The sequence below is a fragment of the Monodelphis domestica genome, chromosome 2 (genome assembly GCF_027887165.1).
Source record: "Monodelphis domestica isolate mMonDom1 chromosome 2, mMonDom1.pri, whole genome shotgun sequence".
NCBI lineage: Eukaryota > Metazoa > Chordata > Mammalia > Didelphimorphia > Didelphidae > Monodelphis > Monodelphis domestica.
Genome location: NC_077228.1, coordinates 318,677,199 through 318,696,268, shown reverse-complemented (window position 1 = coordinate 318,696,268; position 19,070 = coordinate 318,677,199). Strand labels below are relative to the sequence as shown.

The 19,070-nt window shown below is 34.1% G+C and overlaps 1 protein-coding gene across 4 annotated transcripts in view; it reads right to left on the bottom strand.

Moving 5' to 3' along the window:
* Window positions 1–19,070, bottom strand: part of ADGRB3 (adhesion G protein-coupled receptor B3) — a 954,807-nt gene that overhangs the window by 502,499 nt on the left and 433,238 nt on the right. For all 4 annotated transcript variants that reach the window (XM_001365288.4, XM_007484165.3, XM_056818441.1 and 1 more), the window contains exons 9-10: window positions 14,924–15,025; window positions 14,380–14,486 (exon numbers count right to left, since the gene is read on the bottom strand). In XM_001365288.4, coding sequence (XP_001365325.1) covers window positions 14,380–14,486; window positions 14,924–15,025 — 209 coding nt within the window. The remainder of the gene's footprint in view (window positions 1–14,379; window positions 14,487–14,923; window positions 15,026–19,070) is intronic.

Below are 19,070 nucleotides of genomic sequence, written 5' to 3'. Positions count from 1 at the left end.
CTAAGTTCATTCATTTTATACACATTTATACATATACAAGCTATATCTCTTGAGAGAATGTAAGCTCTTGAGAATAGGCATTACTTTTTTCTTTTCTTTTTTCCTTTGCTCCTAGCAAAGTAGATACTTACTAAATGCTTTTTGATCAATTGATTAAAATAATCAATTACCAATGTAGTGAGAAGTTAAAAATCCTATATACTTGAAGAAAACAGAACCAGAATGTAAAATCTAAAAATTGCTTCTCCAAAGAGATATCTAGAGATCTACTTTAAAATAGAAGATCAGCCAGGACAATCCTGAGGGACTTATGAGAAAGAATGCTATCCACATTGAGAGAAAGAACTGTGGGAGTAAAAACACAGAAGAAAAGCATATGATTTATCACTTGATTATATGGATATATAACTTGGGGTTTTGGTTTTAAAATATTACTCTTACAAAAATGAATAATATGGAAATAGGTATCAAGGGATAACACATATATAACCCAGTGCAATTGCTTGTCAGCACCGGGATGGGAGAGGAAGAGGGGAGGGAGACAATATTAGTCATGGAAGCATGGAAAAATATATAATAATTTACTTTAAATGAAAAATAAATAAATGAATGAAATTTTAAAATAAAAGATCAGAGTCTTTAAAGAATACTTATCTGAGGGAAAGCTAAGTGACTTAGTGAATTGAGAGCTGTGATAGAGGCTGGCACTGGAAGAGAGGTGGAAAAAGACTTTCTCCTGAGGGATATCCACTTTTCCTGCTGGTGACTGGAAATCTTTCCCCCCAACACTTCCCAATTGAAGGGACTTTCTGAAGAGAAACCTGAGCAGACTTTACCTCAGCTTCTGTTGCCCAGGGGTGAGTCAACCTGACTTTCTCTCAGGGGTCTCAGGCTGCCAAGGCCTGAGTTCTCCCCAAACTGGAGGAGGAAGGGGAGAGGGTTTAGAAAGAGACAGGTACCTCCTTTCCCCACTTTCCTTTTCCCATCCTTCCCTGCCTGTTATTCCATTTGTATTACCTGTTTGAGTTAACATTAAAAAGTTATCTGTTCCCCAACCTGAGTGTGAGCAAACGGATCAAGGAGAGACCTTTTGGTCTCGAGTAGTGGAGGGGGGGACAAGAGAATCAAGAGCAAATTGGGGAGAGCAACTTTAACTAAGGAGGGAAGGCAGAAGGGGGAAAATCTTCAATACCCCATCTCCTCTCTCTGAGCCAACCCATTGCATCTTCTGTCTCCCCTGAACCCTGCTTTGTGGAGTAGGGAATTCTCCTCCCTTCTCTCTCTTTTTATTTTTTAAAAACAGAGCCAGGCCTAGATATGGGAGGTCCTGGGTTCAAATGTGGCCTTGGACACTTCCCAGCTGTGTGACCCTGGGCAAGTCACTTGACCCCCATTGCCTAGCCCTTACCATTCTTCTGCCTTAGAACCAATACACAGTATTGATTCTAAGATAGTAGGTAAGGGTTAAAAAGAAGAATATTTATCTGAATAAAAATCATGTAATATTTTAACATGAATATTTGCATGTAATATCATATTGGTGTTCATGTCCTTAAAGCAATTATTTATACTTTATTCTATTAATAAAATATATGATGGTAATATAATTTGATAAAAAAAAAAAGAATTGGAAAAATCTGGTTTTATTTCCCCAGTGTCCAATATGAAATAGAACTCTATCTTTAAATAGATCTTCTCTATTATTTTTCACTTTTCCCTTCACAAATCTTATATCTAATCTGTGCTTTCATTGGCTTTACCCAGCTCTCTTAGAAAAATTACCTCCCCAATTTCTTCTTGGTGTCACTTCACTATTAAGAGTCAGAGGGCTGTTTTGGATAGAGATCTCTACTTGGAGTCAGGAAGACTGATATATGCAAACTATATAATGTGGGTGAATCACTTATCTTACCTCACCTCAGTATCAACATTGTAAACAGGGGATGGGATTGGAATGGATGGCCTCTGAGGTCCCTTTCTGCTCTCTCTATATAAATAAGGAAACCTAAATTTGGGATGATTACATGACTCATTCAGTGTCATACAGCTAGTATTTAAAGCTAATAGTTGAAGCCAGGGCTAGAAGATAAAGTGCCCCCTTCTTAATTATAAACAACTACAAACACAAATAATTTGCACAATTCATTGTGCATTTATTGTGTCTGCCCTGTACACAGGATATATACAAGCACTTCATGAATCAAAATTCTTCCAAATTGCAAGTTATTAATATAAGCAGGAATCAAAGTAAATATATTCAGAAACCAACTGATATAGCAAATAATATTGAATTAAATCTTTCTAGGTGAGTATGATCAGTTGCCTAAGAAATTTATTGTAGCTTATGGGCCAGCAGCGCTTGGGTTCAATAAATATGTTATGACAATGTTGACTACCCTTATGGGATTCAACATCAATATTGGGCCATGATAAGATACAAAAGATTTTAATATTGAACTATTTTTTTGTAATTAGCCCAAATAAGAGTTAGTATAGACACAGTTGAAGGGAATTTGATTGGTTTTCTGCTTGGTGCCGCAGTGAGGAAGAGTATGATTATGCAATGAGTGTGACTATGCTAAAAGTAAAGTCACTGTAGTCAAGCCTGTCATTAAGGCAAGTAGAAACCCTTGCTTGGGAAGTATGATAACATATCACTGACAGAAAGAATGGCTGAGCTTGATCACATGGGTCGATGGGGATATCATTGGGGATGTAGACTCTAAATGATCACCCTGGTATAATTATCAATAATAAGGAAATAGGTCTTGATTAATGATACGTGTAAAACCCAGTGGAATTGTGCATATGCTATGGGGAGTCGGGGTAGGAAAGAACATGAATCATGGAAAAATATTTTAAATAAAAATTTTCAATTAAAAAAAGAATGGCTAAAAAAGAAATTATTGCCTCAGCATCTCCATGGACTCTTCCTTTGTTTAAAAAGAGAAATAACACAAAGAAGAAACAACTAACTTTCTCTGCCTTTCTACATATTATTTCTTTGTGTAGTTTCTTTCTTCTCTTTGTTTCCTTCCTTCTTCCTTTATTTTCAATAAGAAGATCCCCTCAACTTCCCACTTCCTATACCCACACTTTATAACACTGATATGAATCTTCAGGAAACAAAGATATATTTCTATATGTAGTCTAGGTTTTCTATTATTTTAATGAAGATAGTCAAAAGAGGAATTATGGTGAATGGAAGCTCTCTGAGAGCAGCGATCATTTTTCCTTTTGTCTATTTTGACAGCATAGTACCTGTCACAAAATAACTACTTTATAAATACATGTTTATTGATTAATTGATAGCTGAAAGAATAAAAAAGAAGGTAATCAGTGCTTTACCTCCAACAGCTTCAAACCCGGCCTGAATTAGAAGCAAGCAAATACCATTACCATCTGACATCTGTTTATAGAGCATATGTGAAAATAATTAGTCTCAATGCAGTCCTTCAAAGACAAATGTCTTTATCACAAAACCAACCCAACTACCACAATGGGTAATAATTAACATCTTTCTCAGTAGTATCAAGATGGGGCAATCTAGGATAAATAAATTTTAATATTCCCACAATTTTGTGGACAGTCTCAATAGGATCTACAAGTAGAATAAACTGCTTTCTAGAAAATGCCTCTGGAAACCTTGTAGTTATACAAAAAGATAAGAAGGTTGCTATATTGGGGCTGATGTAGCAGCATAGTATATCATTTGGAGACTTTCTTCCTTACTCAATATATAAATAGGAATCATCTTGGGGTTAAATTATGGAGCACACCCTGAAGAAATGTCTGATATAATATATGATGTCTCAATATGGAGTTCAGTGTGAGTTCATTTGGAAATCAAGTCCCAGAAGCAAGAAGAGAGGGAGAGGAGGAAGAAGAAAAACAACAAAGGAAGAAGAGGAGGAGGCGAAAGAGGAAAAGAGAACAAGGAATGAGAGGCAAAGGTGAAATGAGGAGGAGGAAGAGTAAGACAATGAATTCTTGTGCCTGATAGCAATTGTTCAGTGAAGAAAACTGTCTCTGAAGAGGCAATTTCTCTGTATGAAGTGAGGAAGAAACCTAATTATTTTCAAGTTTAATGTCATAGATACTGGAATTTTTCTTTGCATTAAGGATGAGAGGGTGAGAGAAGATTAGCTGAACTATCATAACAGAACACCAAATACTGGGCATATTTATATAAGAAGTCTAAATGGTCATCATAGAGCACTCATCTAGAAGAAGAGTACTTTGACATAGGATTTTGCCTCTAAAGCTCAGAAGTCACCTAATTCAATCCTCTCTTCTTATATATTAGGAAATAGAGGCATAGGAAGGCTAAATGGTTTGCCCATATCACACAAGTAGAAGGATGAGAGGCAAGATTTGCATTGAGGACCTTTGATTTTGGAGTTCTTATTTTTTCCTTTGGACTGATCACCTCTAATATTTAATACCCATATGACCATAGGGGGAAGTAATATTTTAATACCTGTAGTTTCCTCATCTGGTAATCAAAAGGTAAGGACTAAATGAATTCTAAGTTGCTTTCTAGTTTTAAACATATTATCCCATGAGTCTTGGGGTTTCCTTGAGTGCTGAGAGCTCTTTCTTCCTAAATCTTACCCTCTTACCAAAATCTTCTTTTCTATAATGAAGTCTGATTAGGTTTCTTAAGTGACCTGCTATCACCATTTAAAAATTTTCATTGCAATGAGTAGCTCCATTTAATCTAAAGATAGAAGCTAAGGCAAACTGCCTGTGCAAATCCACTGGGTAAGAAATCTAGAAACCTTCTCTAGCTAAAAATTCCTTTGGTGGTTGTTAAGCAAATGTCAACATTGATGAATATTCAAGTAAAGATGCGTAAAAATCAGAATCCTTCATATACTTGACTATTTTGGAGAATTACTTTAATGCTTCTATGATTCTGTGATCTCATCAATGGAAGTGTGCTAATAATAAAAATGATGATGATGATAGTATTTGTATGGTATTTTTTGATGAGAAAACACTATATTACACATGCATATGTATTTCTATATCTATGAAATCTCATTTGATACAAGACCTTGTGAAGTAGGTAATATATTTATATCCTTTTTACACATAAAGAAACTGAGAAAGGCCAACTCATTTAGCCATAGCTAAGACCTGAGTTGACCTAATTCTAAGTCCATCACTTTAACCACTGCACCACCTAGCTACCTCTAGATCTACAATACTGAAGATCTAAATTCATTCATGCTTGCTTCTCTGCATAACTCTTGTATGTCTTCCCATAAATTTTCCAAAGGGTTTCCACCCAAGGTACCAACAGCTATCAAAGACCATGTTGTTTGACATGGTCACAGATGGAAACTGGGGACTGCAAAACAGACCCCAGGAAGGATGGAAACACACACCGAACCCCCCCAACTGACTTTCCTTATTAACATCCCTTTATTATTGGAATTGCTATGATTATTATTCTTAGTCCCAGGAAAAATAGAAGAGAACAACATGCTTGCAGGGTTAACACAGATGTCCCACTCTGGCTTTCTAGAATATTACCAGGAGATCCCACTTGCAAAATTAAACCTAAAGATTCTTATATACCCACCTAAATAGGACCCTCTTTTCTAGTCATAAAAACTCCTGGCAAATCTGTGCTCTGAATTCCCCAACCTATATATGGGTCGTGTTGATTCTACCCTCTGACCCTGCACTTAGCAACAATGTTTTGTTGACTATCTCCTTAGGCTTCAAGTCTGCTGTTAGGTTATATGGAAATATATATGTTGAGAATGAAACTGTACACCAAGTAGATATGTGATCATGAGGGTCTCAGCCAAGGTGGAACATTTTCTTTGTGAAACCCAGTGCTATGGGTTGAATATGAAAGCTGTCTCTCATTCATCATTATTTTGCATAAGCCTCCACACCCAGTCAAGAGGAACCCTTGCCTTCACAGTCCACAGGTCTGCTTGCAAAACCAAGGGTCAAGAGTATGCCACTAGATATTTTTCTTAGTTTCCATTCTGCAAGTCTCCACCCTGCCAATCCAATTCATCCTCTATTCAGAGGCCAAAGTGATTTTTCTGAAGATAGGTGACCATACTCCATGCCCCATTCAATAAACTCTAGTGGTTCTCTATTCCTACCAAGATGAAAAAAAAAGTCCTCTGTTTGGCATTTAAAACCTTCACAACCTGGCCCCTAACTACTTTTCTAGTCTTCTTATACTTTCATTATTGCATATAATTGAACTGTCCTACTTGTTCCTTCCAAAGGATTTCCCATTTCCCTAACTTTGTACTGGCTATCTTCCGTGCATAGAACATTTTCTCTCTTCAATGTTACCTTTCAGTTTCCCTAGTTGACTTCCTATAAATCTCAGCTCTTCTCCTGCTTTCAGGGGAGCTGGGAGTTACTTTTCCAGTTGCTTGTCCATTCCCCTGTATGTTTATCTTCCATTACTCTGTATATATCTTGCATGTGACTAGATATTTACATGTTGTCTCCCTAATTAGAATTTGAAGTCCCTGAGGACAAGGGTGATTTTTGTCCTTTCTTTGAATATCTAGTACTTTGAACAGTATAGGCCTGACACAGCAAATATTTTATGAATGCTTATTAACTAACTCAAAGTTTTGTGAATGGTTTCTGTTTTAATGCCACAATCATTTCTTTGAAGCTAAAAATGGCAAACAAATATCTCCACATATCCCTGCCCATTTTCCCTTGTGAAAAATAAAATATTTTAAGCTAAACCAACTAAAAGAGAAACCCTATAATATTGCATAGGCCACACTTTATACTTAGAGACTCTTTTTCTCTAGAAAAAGGGATATGGTACATTTCTTCATTTTTTCTTTGTTTTAATATTAGTTGATACAATTATATTGTTTGGTTTCATTTTAGTGGTTTTTTTGTTTGTTTACTTCATTAGCATTGTTTTCCTGGTATACTGTTTTCTGCTTACATCAGTACATATGTCTCCTTTTTCTCCCTTTCTAATTTATTATGCTGATTTTTTACAGCATAATAATATTATATATTTAGATGCAAATTATTAATATACTTCCTAAGCTATAGAGTCCAACTTTGTTTACAGGTTTTTATTTTATTGCTACCACAAAAATGACTGATGAATATGCTTTGACTCTCTTGGGTATACACAGAATATTGGGATCTGAAGGTAAAGGGGTATGAATAATTCTACATAATTTTTCATAATTACCTATTATTTTCCAGAATGATTAGACCAATTAACAGGTCCACCAGTCAGTGTATTAGTCTGCAAATCTTCTCTCAATCTTTCAAACATGAACTATCATGGCAATCTTGAATATGGTTGTTGATAGTTTACAATTTTATTCTTAAAAAATTTTATTCAGACTTCTTGATTACTAATCAATAGAATGACAAGTATTATCCCTATATAATTGTGTTAAATGCTTCTATAGCTTGGCTATTAGGTCTTTCTTCAGAAATATTTACTATCGGGAGATAGCATGGTGACTTAGATGGAGACTTGCCTCACAGCCCAGTGTAGGGTCTTACTCCTACATATACTTGCTACATTCACCTGGACAAGTCATTTATCCATTCAGCTCCCCTCAGGAACCCAATACAAAGAACAGAAGTTTTGTTAACCAGGTACTTATCTATTTTGGTAGAGGGACTTCCTCACTAGAAAATCTCACACAAGTTCAAACAAATTTTGATCATTTTTTCCTATTGATAAATTTCTCTAGCTGTATTGATTTTGTTTGTACAAAAATCTTTTCAGTTTATACATTTAAATTGTCTGTTGTTCCTTTATATTCTCTTCTATCCCCTGTTTAAGATTTTTCCCTTTGGCCAGAGTTCTAAAATTTCTCTTCATTTCTCCTCTATTTCTATAACTAATTTTTTGTGATGGCCACTAATCCATTTCAAATTCATTGCAAGACTTTGCTCTAAAATTTTCTGCTAAGCTGCTTTTCAGTTTTCCTATATGTTCTTACTGAGTAAGGAATTCTTTCAAAAGTATTTTATGTTCCTGAGTTTATCAAACACTCTACTACTAATGAGATTGCTTCAATCCCACTGAACTGGTTTTCTTTTTTTTTTTTTTCAAAAATAATAAATACTAAAACAAAACAAAAACAAACCCTGACCTCTTATGTTCTGCTTTAGAATCAATACTAAGTATTGGTTGTAAGGCAGAAGAATGGTAAGAGAATGCAGTGGGGGTTAAGTGACTTGACCAGGGTCACACAGCTAGAAAATATCTCATACTAGATTTACATCTAATACCTCCCATCTTCAGGACTAGGCTGTCTACCCACTAAGCCATCTAGCTGCCTCAGTAAATAGCTTTAATAACTGTTACTTTTTATAAATAATTTGAAATTCACTAAATCCCTCTACATTCATGGATGCCTATGACATATACAGGAAATCTACCCATTATCTCTTACTTCCCTAAAGTAGTGACTCATCTATCTTTTTCAGTCATAATGTTCTCTTATGCTACAGTTTATGCCATTTCTCTGGCTTATTTATTCATTTGCAATGTGTTAAAGACTGTTTTTACTCATCACGTGCCTCTTATGTCTTTGGGTGACTCTCAATTTTAATCCTTCAGAGACTGTCATATTTCATAACTTGCAGACATTCAAAATCATCAGAATACCATTTTTAAAAGATGACTTTTTTTAAAATAGAGAAGTTTTGGATCATTAAAGGTACGATGTAAGTACCCAGAGACAATTTGCCCCATTCTATTCTTCCTATTCAACTCTGGGGGAAGCTTATTACCAATGTACAGTGTTTGACTAATATATGTGTATTCATAGACCAGTTTTATGTGTTTTGCATCCAACTGTGAACATTTCAAAGCATTCTTGATGCATTTTTGTACCTATGTGAATAATCTACCAAATTACTGATTGATTATGAAACTCATTTAAGACTATTTGTGATATTCTGGAGCTTTGTCTCAACCAACAAAATGTTATCCACAAATAGAAGCAAAAAAAAAAACCAAAAACAAAAACAACCCTGCTGGGTGTGAGTGTATGTATGTATCTCTAAGCTTTTTATATACATAAATAGGTTTCATTCATTAATATATATATATGTATTCATATGTATGATGTATTAGTGTGCTATGTGTATCTTTATATATGATACCTCTTCGGGGTTCTCCCAATTTTTATAACTACCTTGGACATTCTCTGTGTATACTTTGACTAGTTAACTTGACATTCTCATTTTGGGAAAGTACCTTCCAAAGACTATTGATTTGTAATTGCTGATTTTCCAGATTTTTCAGGCAAATTTAGATGCTTAATTTATCCTCCAAGAAATAGTTATAACGATCCTTTATTTAATATTATTAGAAACTAAAAAAAAATGGGTGAAAACCCATCCTCTTAATTTTTATACTCTTTGATATAGAGGTAGCCAATGAAAATCCCCTAAACAATGAGGCAACAGTTCAAGGATATTCTAACTGGTATCTATAGCTAAGAGACAGTAGAGATGTATGGTGGAGTCAGCTATAATTAGCTTGGAAAAGCCATTGTTAAATTTTCAGTGTGAATATTTGTACCTCAAAATGTGACAGTTGCCATGAATAAATAAAATGATACATTGTGGTTTTGATTGTCTAGCTTTAAGTCATTTTTAATAATGTGCATTAATCTTAAAAGTATATGAATATATATGTATACATATATATATATATATATATATATGTATATATCCTGACCCTTCCTAGTCCATTTATTTAACTTGTACCAACACACTCTGGTATTACTCTATTAACATTACTTGAGCTCGGCAGGAGTAAAAGAAAGCTAAGGGAATAAAGTCATTATTGATTGGGGACTAATGATAAGAATAATAATGACTAATATTCATAGTGTATAAAGTTTTTAAAAGTGCAGCCACATAATTCTTTGTGCGATGCCTCATTCTCATTCAGTTACTCTCAGAACAAGGTGCCACACAAAAGGATTATGTCACAGGAAGTAGTACTGTATGTGAGCAACACCGTTCTTTGTGGTGCTGCCACATGCAGTACTCCAGAAGCACAGGATGCATTGTGCTCCTCTCACTGACCACCAATGAAAGAGATGCCCCTTCCAGAAGTGCAGTGGGGAGGGGGGCTGGATAAATGGCCTCATGGGGCCACATGTGGCCCATGGGCCATAGTATGGGGACCCCTACCCCTATGGCTGTCATTGAATTGGTACACAAGGATTTGTGTTTCAACTATTTCCCTTCAGGGTCTCAATTAATGCAGATAACTTTAGAATATTTTGTGAAGTTTTTGACCCATAGGGAACTTTGAAGTTTTACTTTTTTAAGTCATTTGGAGTTAATTTAAATTGGCAATATCAACCAATGAATGGATAAAGAGATTGTAGTCTAAATATAGGTTCCTTTTCATAGCCTAGGATTGTCTCATTTCTCTCAGCATCAAGAGATTTTCCAGGGTCAGGATTGCAAGAGTGGGTGTATTCTTCAGATAATTTTATTCTTTTACTTAACACCTTCTATTAGCACAGTTATCTCTATTGTATTGATTCCTTAAAAAAATAAAAAAAACTTGTTCATAGTTTCCCATTATAAATGGTATACATTAATTTTAAGCTAATACATCTATGTACTATTTTAAGTAATAACTCCTACAGCCCATCTGTAAGATATACTATAGTTTTTCAGTTTCAGAAAACTTAATATAAAAAGCAATTATATTAATGACACACACCTTCCTTCCCCTCTAATTCCTATGCTTTACCTATTTTGGGTCAGTGAAAAGAACTTGGAGTAAGAGCACCTGACTTTGATTCTGTCACTTACTCCTTATATGACCTTAGGCAAGACATTTAACCTTGGGTTTCCCACAGATCAAATGCAAGAATTGAACTAGAAGACCTTTAATTTCCCTTTCAGTTCTAAATTTACAATTATCTCTTTCTATTGGTCTGTCATATCAGAAAGTGCTTTCTTTATTAGGTAGCACCTGATCTGAGTCTTTAAGATATCAATTCTAAATAGCAAGTGCTAAATAATAACAGAAACATAACTCTTAAAAATTATCAGTCATTTTCTATTACCCAAGTTCACCTATTAGATAATATTATATAGCATTTTACAGAGAGTTGAGTAGTTTCCAGAGGATACAGGGATATACTTCACTGAATTACTTGGAACAAACAATAATTTTGATATGCTTTCATTTTGTTACAGCAATGGATATGTGTATTTGACTCTATGCTGACTTAGAACATTTGACTTTAATAGGATGAAATTGTATAGAGAGTGTTTTCCCAACGTGATCTAGCTATCTGTCAGTTGAAGGTAAACCAAAGGTGTTGGCCTTTCCTGAACAGCCAATACACCCTGAAAATCTAATAGGAGACAACAGAATTATACTCTTCTTCACATATTTTATTGTTCACTCATCCTGACCAATCTACCATTCCCTATACAGATTGTTTTGCTGGGGTCGGCTCAAACCAGAGAGCCACTGTTCACTGGAAACATATCCTGATTCTTCTCTTCTGCAGTTGTTAGTGCCTTTCCATGAGAAATAGAAATTATTTTTCACATTCTTTTCTATTTTATTTTTATCAGTGTTGTTCAATTCAATCATTTTCCAGTCATGTTTGACTCTTCCTGACTCCATTTGGAGTTTTTTTGGCAAATATATTGAGTAGTTTTCCATTTTTCTTCTCCAGATTATTTTACAGATGAAAAAATTAAGGTAATCAATTAGTGCTAAGCAATAGTGCATGGAATTTTAACCAGTGAATGATATTAGATAATTTTCCCAAGAAATAACAAGATTTACAAATGGGGCATATTGTCCATTAATAAAGAATGGGACCTTCCATCTACTTCTTATGCAAAAGACCCTCAAAGAACACGGACTCTCTTTTAAAAAGGGAGGTGTGTCCCCTTTCTTATTTTCATGACAATTCAATTCTTGGATCTTCCCTGGCAATGCCTATTGGTGGGCATTTTGAAAGAGGAGGTAATTTTAGAGATTTCCTCTCCTCCCTTATTATTTCATAATAGGAGAGGTAGATATTTACCAAATTGGGGAAACTCCAATCCATCTTGCTTTCAAATGGGTGAAAGTTCACCAGTTGGGGAACCTGGCTGACCCCTTTTTTGGCATTTTAAGAAATCAAGGAGCATATGAAGCCCAGCTCCTTCTAACAATCTTTGGCTAAAAAAAAAATACAAGTTGTCTCAACTGTGCTTCCTCCTGTTGTAATTAAATCACCATAAAACTCCATTCTGACTTGAGTGTTTCAATTTAGGATTTTATAAGAAAAATCCTTGGCAACCTAAAATTATTATACTCAGTTTTAAACCATAAATTTAACAATAACAATACTGGAATGGAACTTAGGTCTTCCAGACTCTAGGTCCAGGGTTCTTTTACCACCTACCTATAGGAAAGGAGGTCGAGTTGGAGAGGAACAGACAAAGTTTGAAGCTATGTTGTAGAGGGTCTTGAATAGCAAAATTAGCAATTTAAATTTGTTCCACAGTCAGTGGGGGTCCACTGAAATTTTCAAGTAAGAATAACATTCTTATTATATATTAGGATGATTGCTTGGGTAGCAGAGTAAAGGATGCTTTGGATAGACTAAAGAAGACAGGTAAAAGAACTATTGGCATAATCTGGATAAACAGAAGAAAATATATAAATGTTGTCCAAATGCATATTGAATTAAAAGGTAAAAATAGGGCACTAAGTCTACAAGGGCTTGGAAGTATGTGTTCTGTTTCTTTGACTTGATGGGATTTTGGCATAGTAACCATATTGACAAAATCCTACTAAAATGATTTAGAAAAGAAGTACATATATTTAGAAGAGAAGGACATATATTTGGGTGGTTTCAGTAGGAGGAGAAACCAGGGAATAGGTTTTGTGGAACAAGTATTGAGGAGACTTAATAGTTGATTGGATATGTGGGATAAGGAAGAGGAGAGAATCAAATACGGCATTACGGTTTTTAACCTAGATTTCACTATAGAGAAATTAGAGAAAGAATTATTTGGAGTTGAGATTAGAAATTCTGTTTTGTACCTATTGAGTTAGAGCTTCTAGGCAGAGATATTCAGCCATGATTTGAAAATGTAAGAATGGAGCGTCAGTAAGAAATAGCAGTGTGTAGAAAAAGATTGGAGAATCATTTCTAGAGAGGTCATAATTAAAGTAATGGAAGTGGAAGAGCTATTTGAAGATTTCCATCATGGAAAAACATTAGTGAATTAATGAATCATCCTTCTTATACTTTATTTCTGAAAGCTGTCTCCTCATATATTAATTGCAATTGACAAATGGAATTCTTTAAATTTTACTGAATGCTGAATTTCATTCTATAAAGCCAAGTTCAACCAATATTTCTTTTATACAATGCTATCCAAACAATGAAGCTTTGTTTAAACAAGTAGTTTTCAGAAAGAAAATATAAACACATATTAGTTACTATTTGGTCTTTAGCCAAGTTTTGCACATGCATGTAAATGACAGTGAGAATGTAAAAAAATATATAAATTAAGTGTAATCATCCTTAAGCTATCCTAACTAAAACGTCTTGTTGTCAATGTCCAAAAGCTAAGTTGAGTCACTTTCTAATTCTGCAATACTTCCCACAATGCTTAGGAGAAGGAAGCTCCCACTGATGTACAACCATCCCAGATAATGATACTGACTTGTGCTTGTAAAATGTCAAGCATAATTTAATTGTTCTCAAAATATTCATGCATCTCACTCTATGAATAATTCAATGGTGTGTGGGGAAAGAGAGGCTATCTTTGGAACATTTGGCCTACGTAATCTTTCATGAGTAATTAATTTTCTTAGTAATCTGGTGCAGTAACACTGCAAGTAGTCATTTGCACATGTGTCAGTCTTAAACTGCAATGAGAAATTCGATATCCAAAAGATGTGTCTCTATCACCATTTTTGTGCTAGTGAATAATAAAGAATTTTAAAGTGTCATAAAATTACAAGGGTGGCTGGAAGTAACAGCAAGTCTCATGTTCTACTGAAGAAAATATTTTATCAGCCAAAAATATGTGATTTTTCTCTTCTTTGAAACTGAACCAAATTAGAAAAAATCCTTTTCATTATGTTATACAGGGAGTTCTTTCATTTAGATAGCAGAATAAACAACAACCACAGCGACAAAAACCCTGGGAACAAAGCAATTTAGCATGGATTTATGGGGGGAAAAAAACCCTTCTGTCACAGTTCTTTTTTTTTCTCAAAGGCATTTTTCATCAGAGTTATTTTTCTGATTTGATTCCACAGTAGAAGGTTAAATTCTCACACGGAGATCATTAGCAAAGAATAAACAGAGCAAGTACTAAAGCTGGCTTTGCACCTACTGAATGCTGCAAGTGTCTGTACTCATTTGATATGCATCTTGCAAAGCTTGGCTGTTCCCAGAAGGCCACTCCATGAAGACTGAGAGAGCAGCGTCTGCTAGTGGTGCCTGCAAGTCACAAAGAATAGAGAAAAATCTTTATAACGGTGATGCTGGAAAGCACCAAAACAAATGCAATACAGACAAAAGGTAGTTTTTTCTTTTTCTTTTTTTTTTAAATCATACATATTAACTTAAGTTTGGTTATCCTTAATGCATCCCCTTTCTATTAAAAGCACTCTAATGGTTTTAGCAAAAAAAAAAAACTAACCAAAAAAAAAACCAGCAAAAAACCAAAACAACTCATCTGCCCATAGGTTTTAATTTAAAATAAAACAATTCACAAAGTCATTAAGTTTGCTGTTGGCTACTTCTTTCTGGTCAGGTATTAGAACATCTTATTCACAGGTAAAGAAGAAAGGAGCAAGGAGGATGATATAAACAGGAAGAAGATGCTTTTTTATGCCAATCATTCATTTTGATTTGATTTTTTTTTCCTACTGTACCTGTGGCATTCAGAGGACATCGGTTGAATGCCATATCCCCTGCAGGAGTCCGTTTCCATACCATCGACATTAGATTATCCTCTGGACATATTTCATAAGGTGCTGTGATTGAAAACAGAGGAAGCTAAATACTGAGTCGAAAGTATTTATCCTATTTTTAAGAAGCAATAATCATCATATATATCCTTTTAATATGGAAATAATTCATACATTCTTTTTTCTTAATTTTTACTGATTTGTGAAACATTGGGTTTTTTTTTTAAATTCTGCTTCCTGAATTTCATTTCATAATATACTGCTGATACACACTAATGTCTTTGCAGACGTTAATGAAGATTCTATTACTTTACATATAAGTAATTTTCCTCTGGCTATGAAATACACTTGTAGATATATAGTCAAATACAAAATTATTATAAATTTTAGACAATACATGGAAATAGCAATTGTAAAAAAGAGCTTATTTTAAATTATTGGTTTTTTACATGAATTTAAAAGATATATCATTCTTAATGAATCGGAGGCAGAATTATTTCACATTTCCATAGTAACAGTTTGATGCTCTAAATGTTGTCACTGGCAAGCTGACAAGAAACTATTACAGAAATAATTTTGTCCAGGGAGACCTTCTCTCTTCTTTTGATATATTTATTTTCCTTTTTTTTACTTTCTGAATTTATTAGATTGTAATTCAACAAAATATTTGGAGACTTTAGTGACTTGGAATAAATATTTATTTGAAATAAGCATAGAAAAATAAAAATGATTTTGATTTTACATATATTTTGGGTATCATGTTACTTTTCTTCTCATCAGGTGAGGCAATAGCTGGAGGGAAAGAATGTGGAACTGTACCTTTTGAAAAATGAACTTTAAAATATTTGTAAGAGAGAGAGAAAGAGTAAATAACTATCATTTATAGCTCTGTAAGTCTTCTGCTTCTTCAGTTGGGAATGGCTGGTGTCTTGGATGTATTTTACAAATAGGAGTCCAGCCATGTTTCAGTCACCTAAATTGGATACTTGACTGAAAAATAATAACTAATGCTTGCATAGTCCTTTAAATTTTGTGAAATACTTAATACAGTCCGTGGCTAGGTGGTACAGTAGAAAGTGTCATGCTGGAGACAGAAAAACTCATCTTCCTGATTTAAAATCTGGTCTAATATAACTACTAGCTGTGTGACTCCATGCAAGTCACTTAACCTTGTTTACTTTAATTTCCTTATCAATAAAGTTAGCTGAAGGAAATATTAAATCACTTCAGTATCTCGGCCAGGAAAATCCCAAATGGAATCACAAAGAGTTGGACACAACTGACAGTGAATTTATTCATATGTTACTGGAAGACCCAAAAAATATCAATTTTGAAATTCTTACTATCATAGAAATCAGACATTGTGCTAACTTTCCCCTTTCCAGCTATACCTTTAGTAGCTACCAGTACCTGCACATACTTTCTTATTTCTAGAAAATCTTTATAAAAACGTTTTAGACAAAAGCAGTCAAGTGGTACAGTGGATAAAGCACTGGACCTGGGGTCAGCAAGTCCAAATTTCAAATCCAACCTCATACACTTAGTAGCCATGAGACTGAACAAGTCATTTTAACCTCTGTTTGCCTCAGTTTTTTCATTTAAAAACTGAGATTAGCACCTACGTCGTAGGGTTTTGGAGCAAGTGAAAAGAGATGGTATTTGTAAAGAGCTTAGCTCAGTGCTTGGTACATAGCAGGTATTAAATGAATATTAGCTATTATTACTTACTAAAGATGATATTCTTGCTGAAAGGATGAGAAGGCCTATTGTCACCAAAAGACCACATTGTTTCATTCTCATAATGAATTGGAAGGTGAAGAGAATAAAAGATCTTATTATTGATTTTTTTTAAAATAGCAAAACACAACCTTAAAATATTTGTAATATTCTACTTCAAATAAGTTTCCAATGTGTAGGTTAAAATTATATAAAATTTCTTATTAGATATAAACACAGAGAGAGCTATATTCAGTTCATGAGAAACATAAAACAAAGGACTAAATATTTGGCAAAAGTATTCACCATTTTTATGGAGGGGGTGTGCTGTGCAGAGTCCAAATGGAATAGGGAATTCATTCAATGATATGCAGTAGGAGGAGACCTAAGAATACTTCATGTCCAATTACCTCAATTAAAGGTAAAGAAACTAAAATCCATAGAGTAGAAATGCTTACTAGATGTGGGACCCTGAGTAAGTTGCTTAAATCTGTTTGCCTCAGTTTCCTCATTTATAAAATGAGCTAGAGAAGGAAATGACAAACCACTTTAGTATCTTTACCAAGAAAACTCCAAATAAGGTCATAGTAGAGAAGGATGTGGCTGAAACGTAACTGAAAAGGAGAAGAACCAGGATACCTACATCTATGAAATTACATAACCAATTGAAGTTAGTTATTGAAGAAATGGTTATCAATAAAAACATCAAATGCAAAATATAAAAATTATTTTTTCTTATGAGCATTTCTGGCATCCAGGGCCCACCCAGACAGAGCTAAGGAGAACCAATATACTTTATATTATGAATAAATAAAATCTCCCTAATTCAATTTGAAGCAGTTTACACATGGCTAAGGAAACAGCAAATACATGGTCACTCTGGTCAATAGCTTCCAATCTTCTTGATGAGTATGACTATTGGACCTATGTCAATTATGTGAGTATTTGCAAGATGTTTGTTTCTTTATACAAAGCTAAGAGATGGTTTAATCTCTTTATAAGGTGGAAATCCTCAGTTTTCCTATAGAAAGGTAGAATTTCAAAACCAAAAATTACTTTCAATATCATTTATATTAAATTTACATATGTATATATTAATATTATATTATATTTATAGAGGCAAATAAGATTCAAAAAAGGAATAAAGTGGAACCCATAGAGATGATGTCCCTTGATGAAGCTTACGCTGCTAGAATATGTAGGGCGAGGGGGGGGGGTGGAGAATTGAAGGGGGAGTCATTAACCCAGATCTGTTTTTCAGGTTATTGCTCTTTCCATCTCACTATGCCAATCATTTCTTTAATACAAAGATAAAAAACACATTTTAAAAATGCTACAGAAATGTGATATTACTGGTATGTGATTAGCATGCTACCCCAAAACAAGGTAGCAATTAACTAATGACTAACTGCTAATCTCTATCTAGTAAAAAAGACTTTTATGTCTGATAAGAAAAGCAAAACATTGTGCAGATTTTAAATCATTTTAGTGTGGGAAATTGGTTTTTATACCAAATACTAGAATTTCTGTATTAATAATAATTTATTCTAATTGAACAATACTTCAAATGAATACATTTCAGGGACAGAAAACACTGAACACATACTCAACAAATAAATGTATGATAATCACTTTGTAATGCAAGCAACTTACTAAAAGGAATTTATCTTGATATAGTAAATCTTTGTAGTTTTTTTGTAGATATAGTAAATTATTTTTTGTAGATATAGTAGATTGATAATCTTGATATAGTAATAAACATTAAATGACCAATGATATATTTAAAGTGTGGCTTTTGTTTGTGATTAAGCATCACAAATTATTTATTGGTAATTTTCATAATTGGTATTAATATTAGGGAGTGCTGAGCCCTAAATAAGGATTTTATTATGGTTTTGGGGGGATTCAGGCAGAGGTTTGAATATCTAATTTTAACAGTTTCAAGGAAGACCAATATGGACACCATACAGGTCAGGAAATCATCAGGAAACTACAGAATTATCAAGTTGCCTGGTACACTCAGATATTAAGTAACTTACTCATGATCATACAAATAGTATGTGCTAGGGTTTGTCTGGAAATCAGGTTTTCCTGATTCAATGGCTGTTGTTTTTTTTTCTTTTATCCAATATGTTGCTCTGCATCACACAGAATCAAAAATCTCAAAACTGGAACAGACCTAAGAAGCCAACTAATCATTTCTGAATGAGAAAAGGAAGGTTGAAGATGGTAAGTGAATAGTCTAGGTAACAAAGGCACTAAGTTGCTGAGTAAGGATTTGAACTTGGGTCTACTGACTCCAAATATCATTGGACTTTCCATTGGTGCTTTCCACTGGACATGCTGCCTTAAAGAAATGCCTAAACACCTCTGACAAATTCATATCAAAACTGTG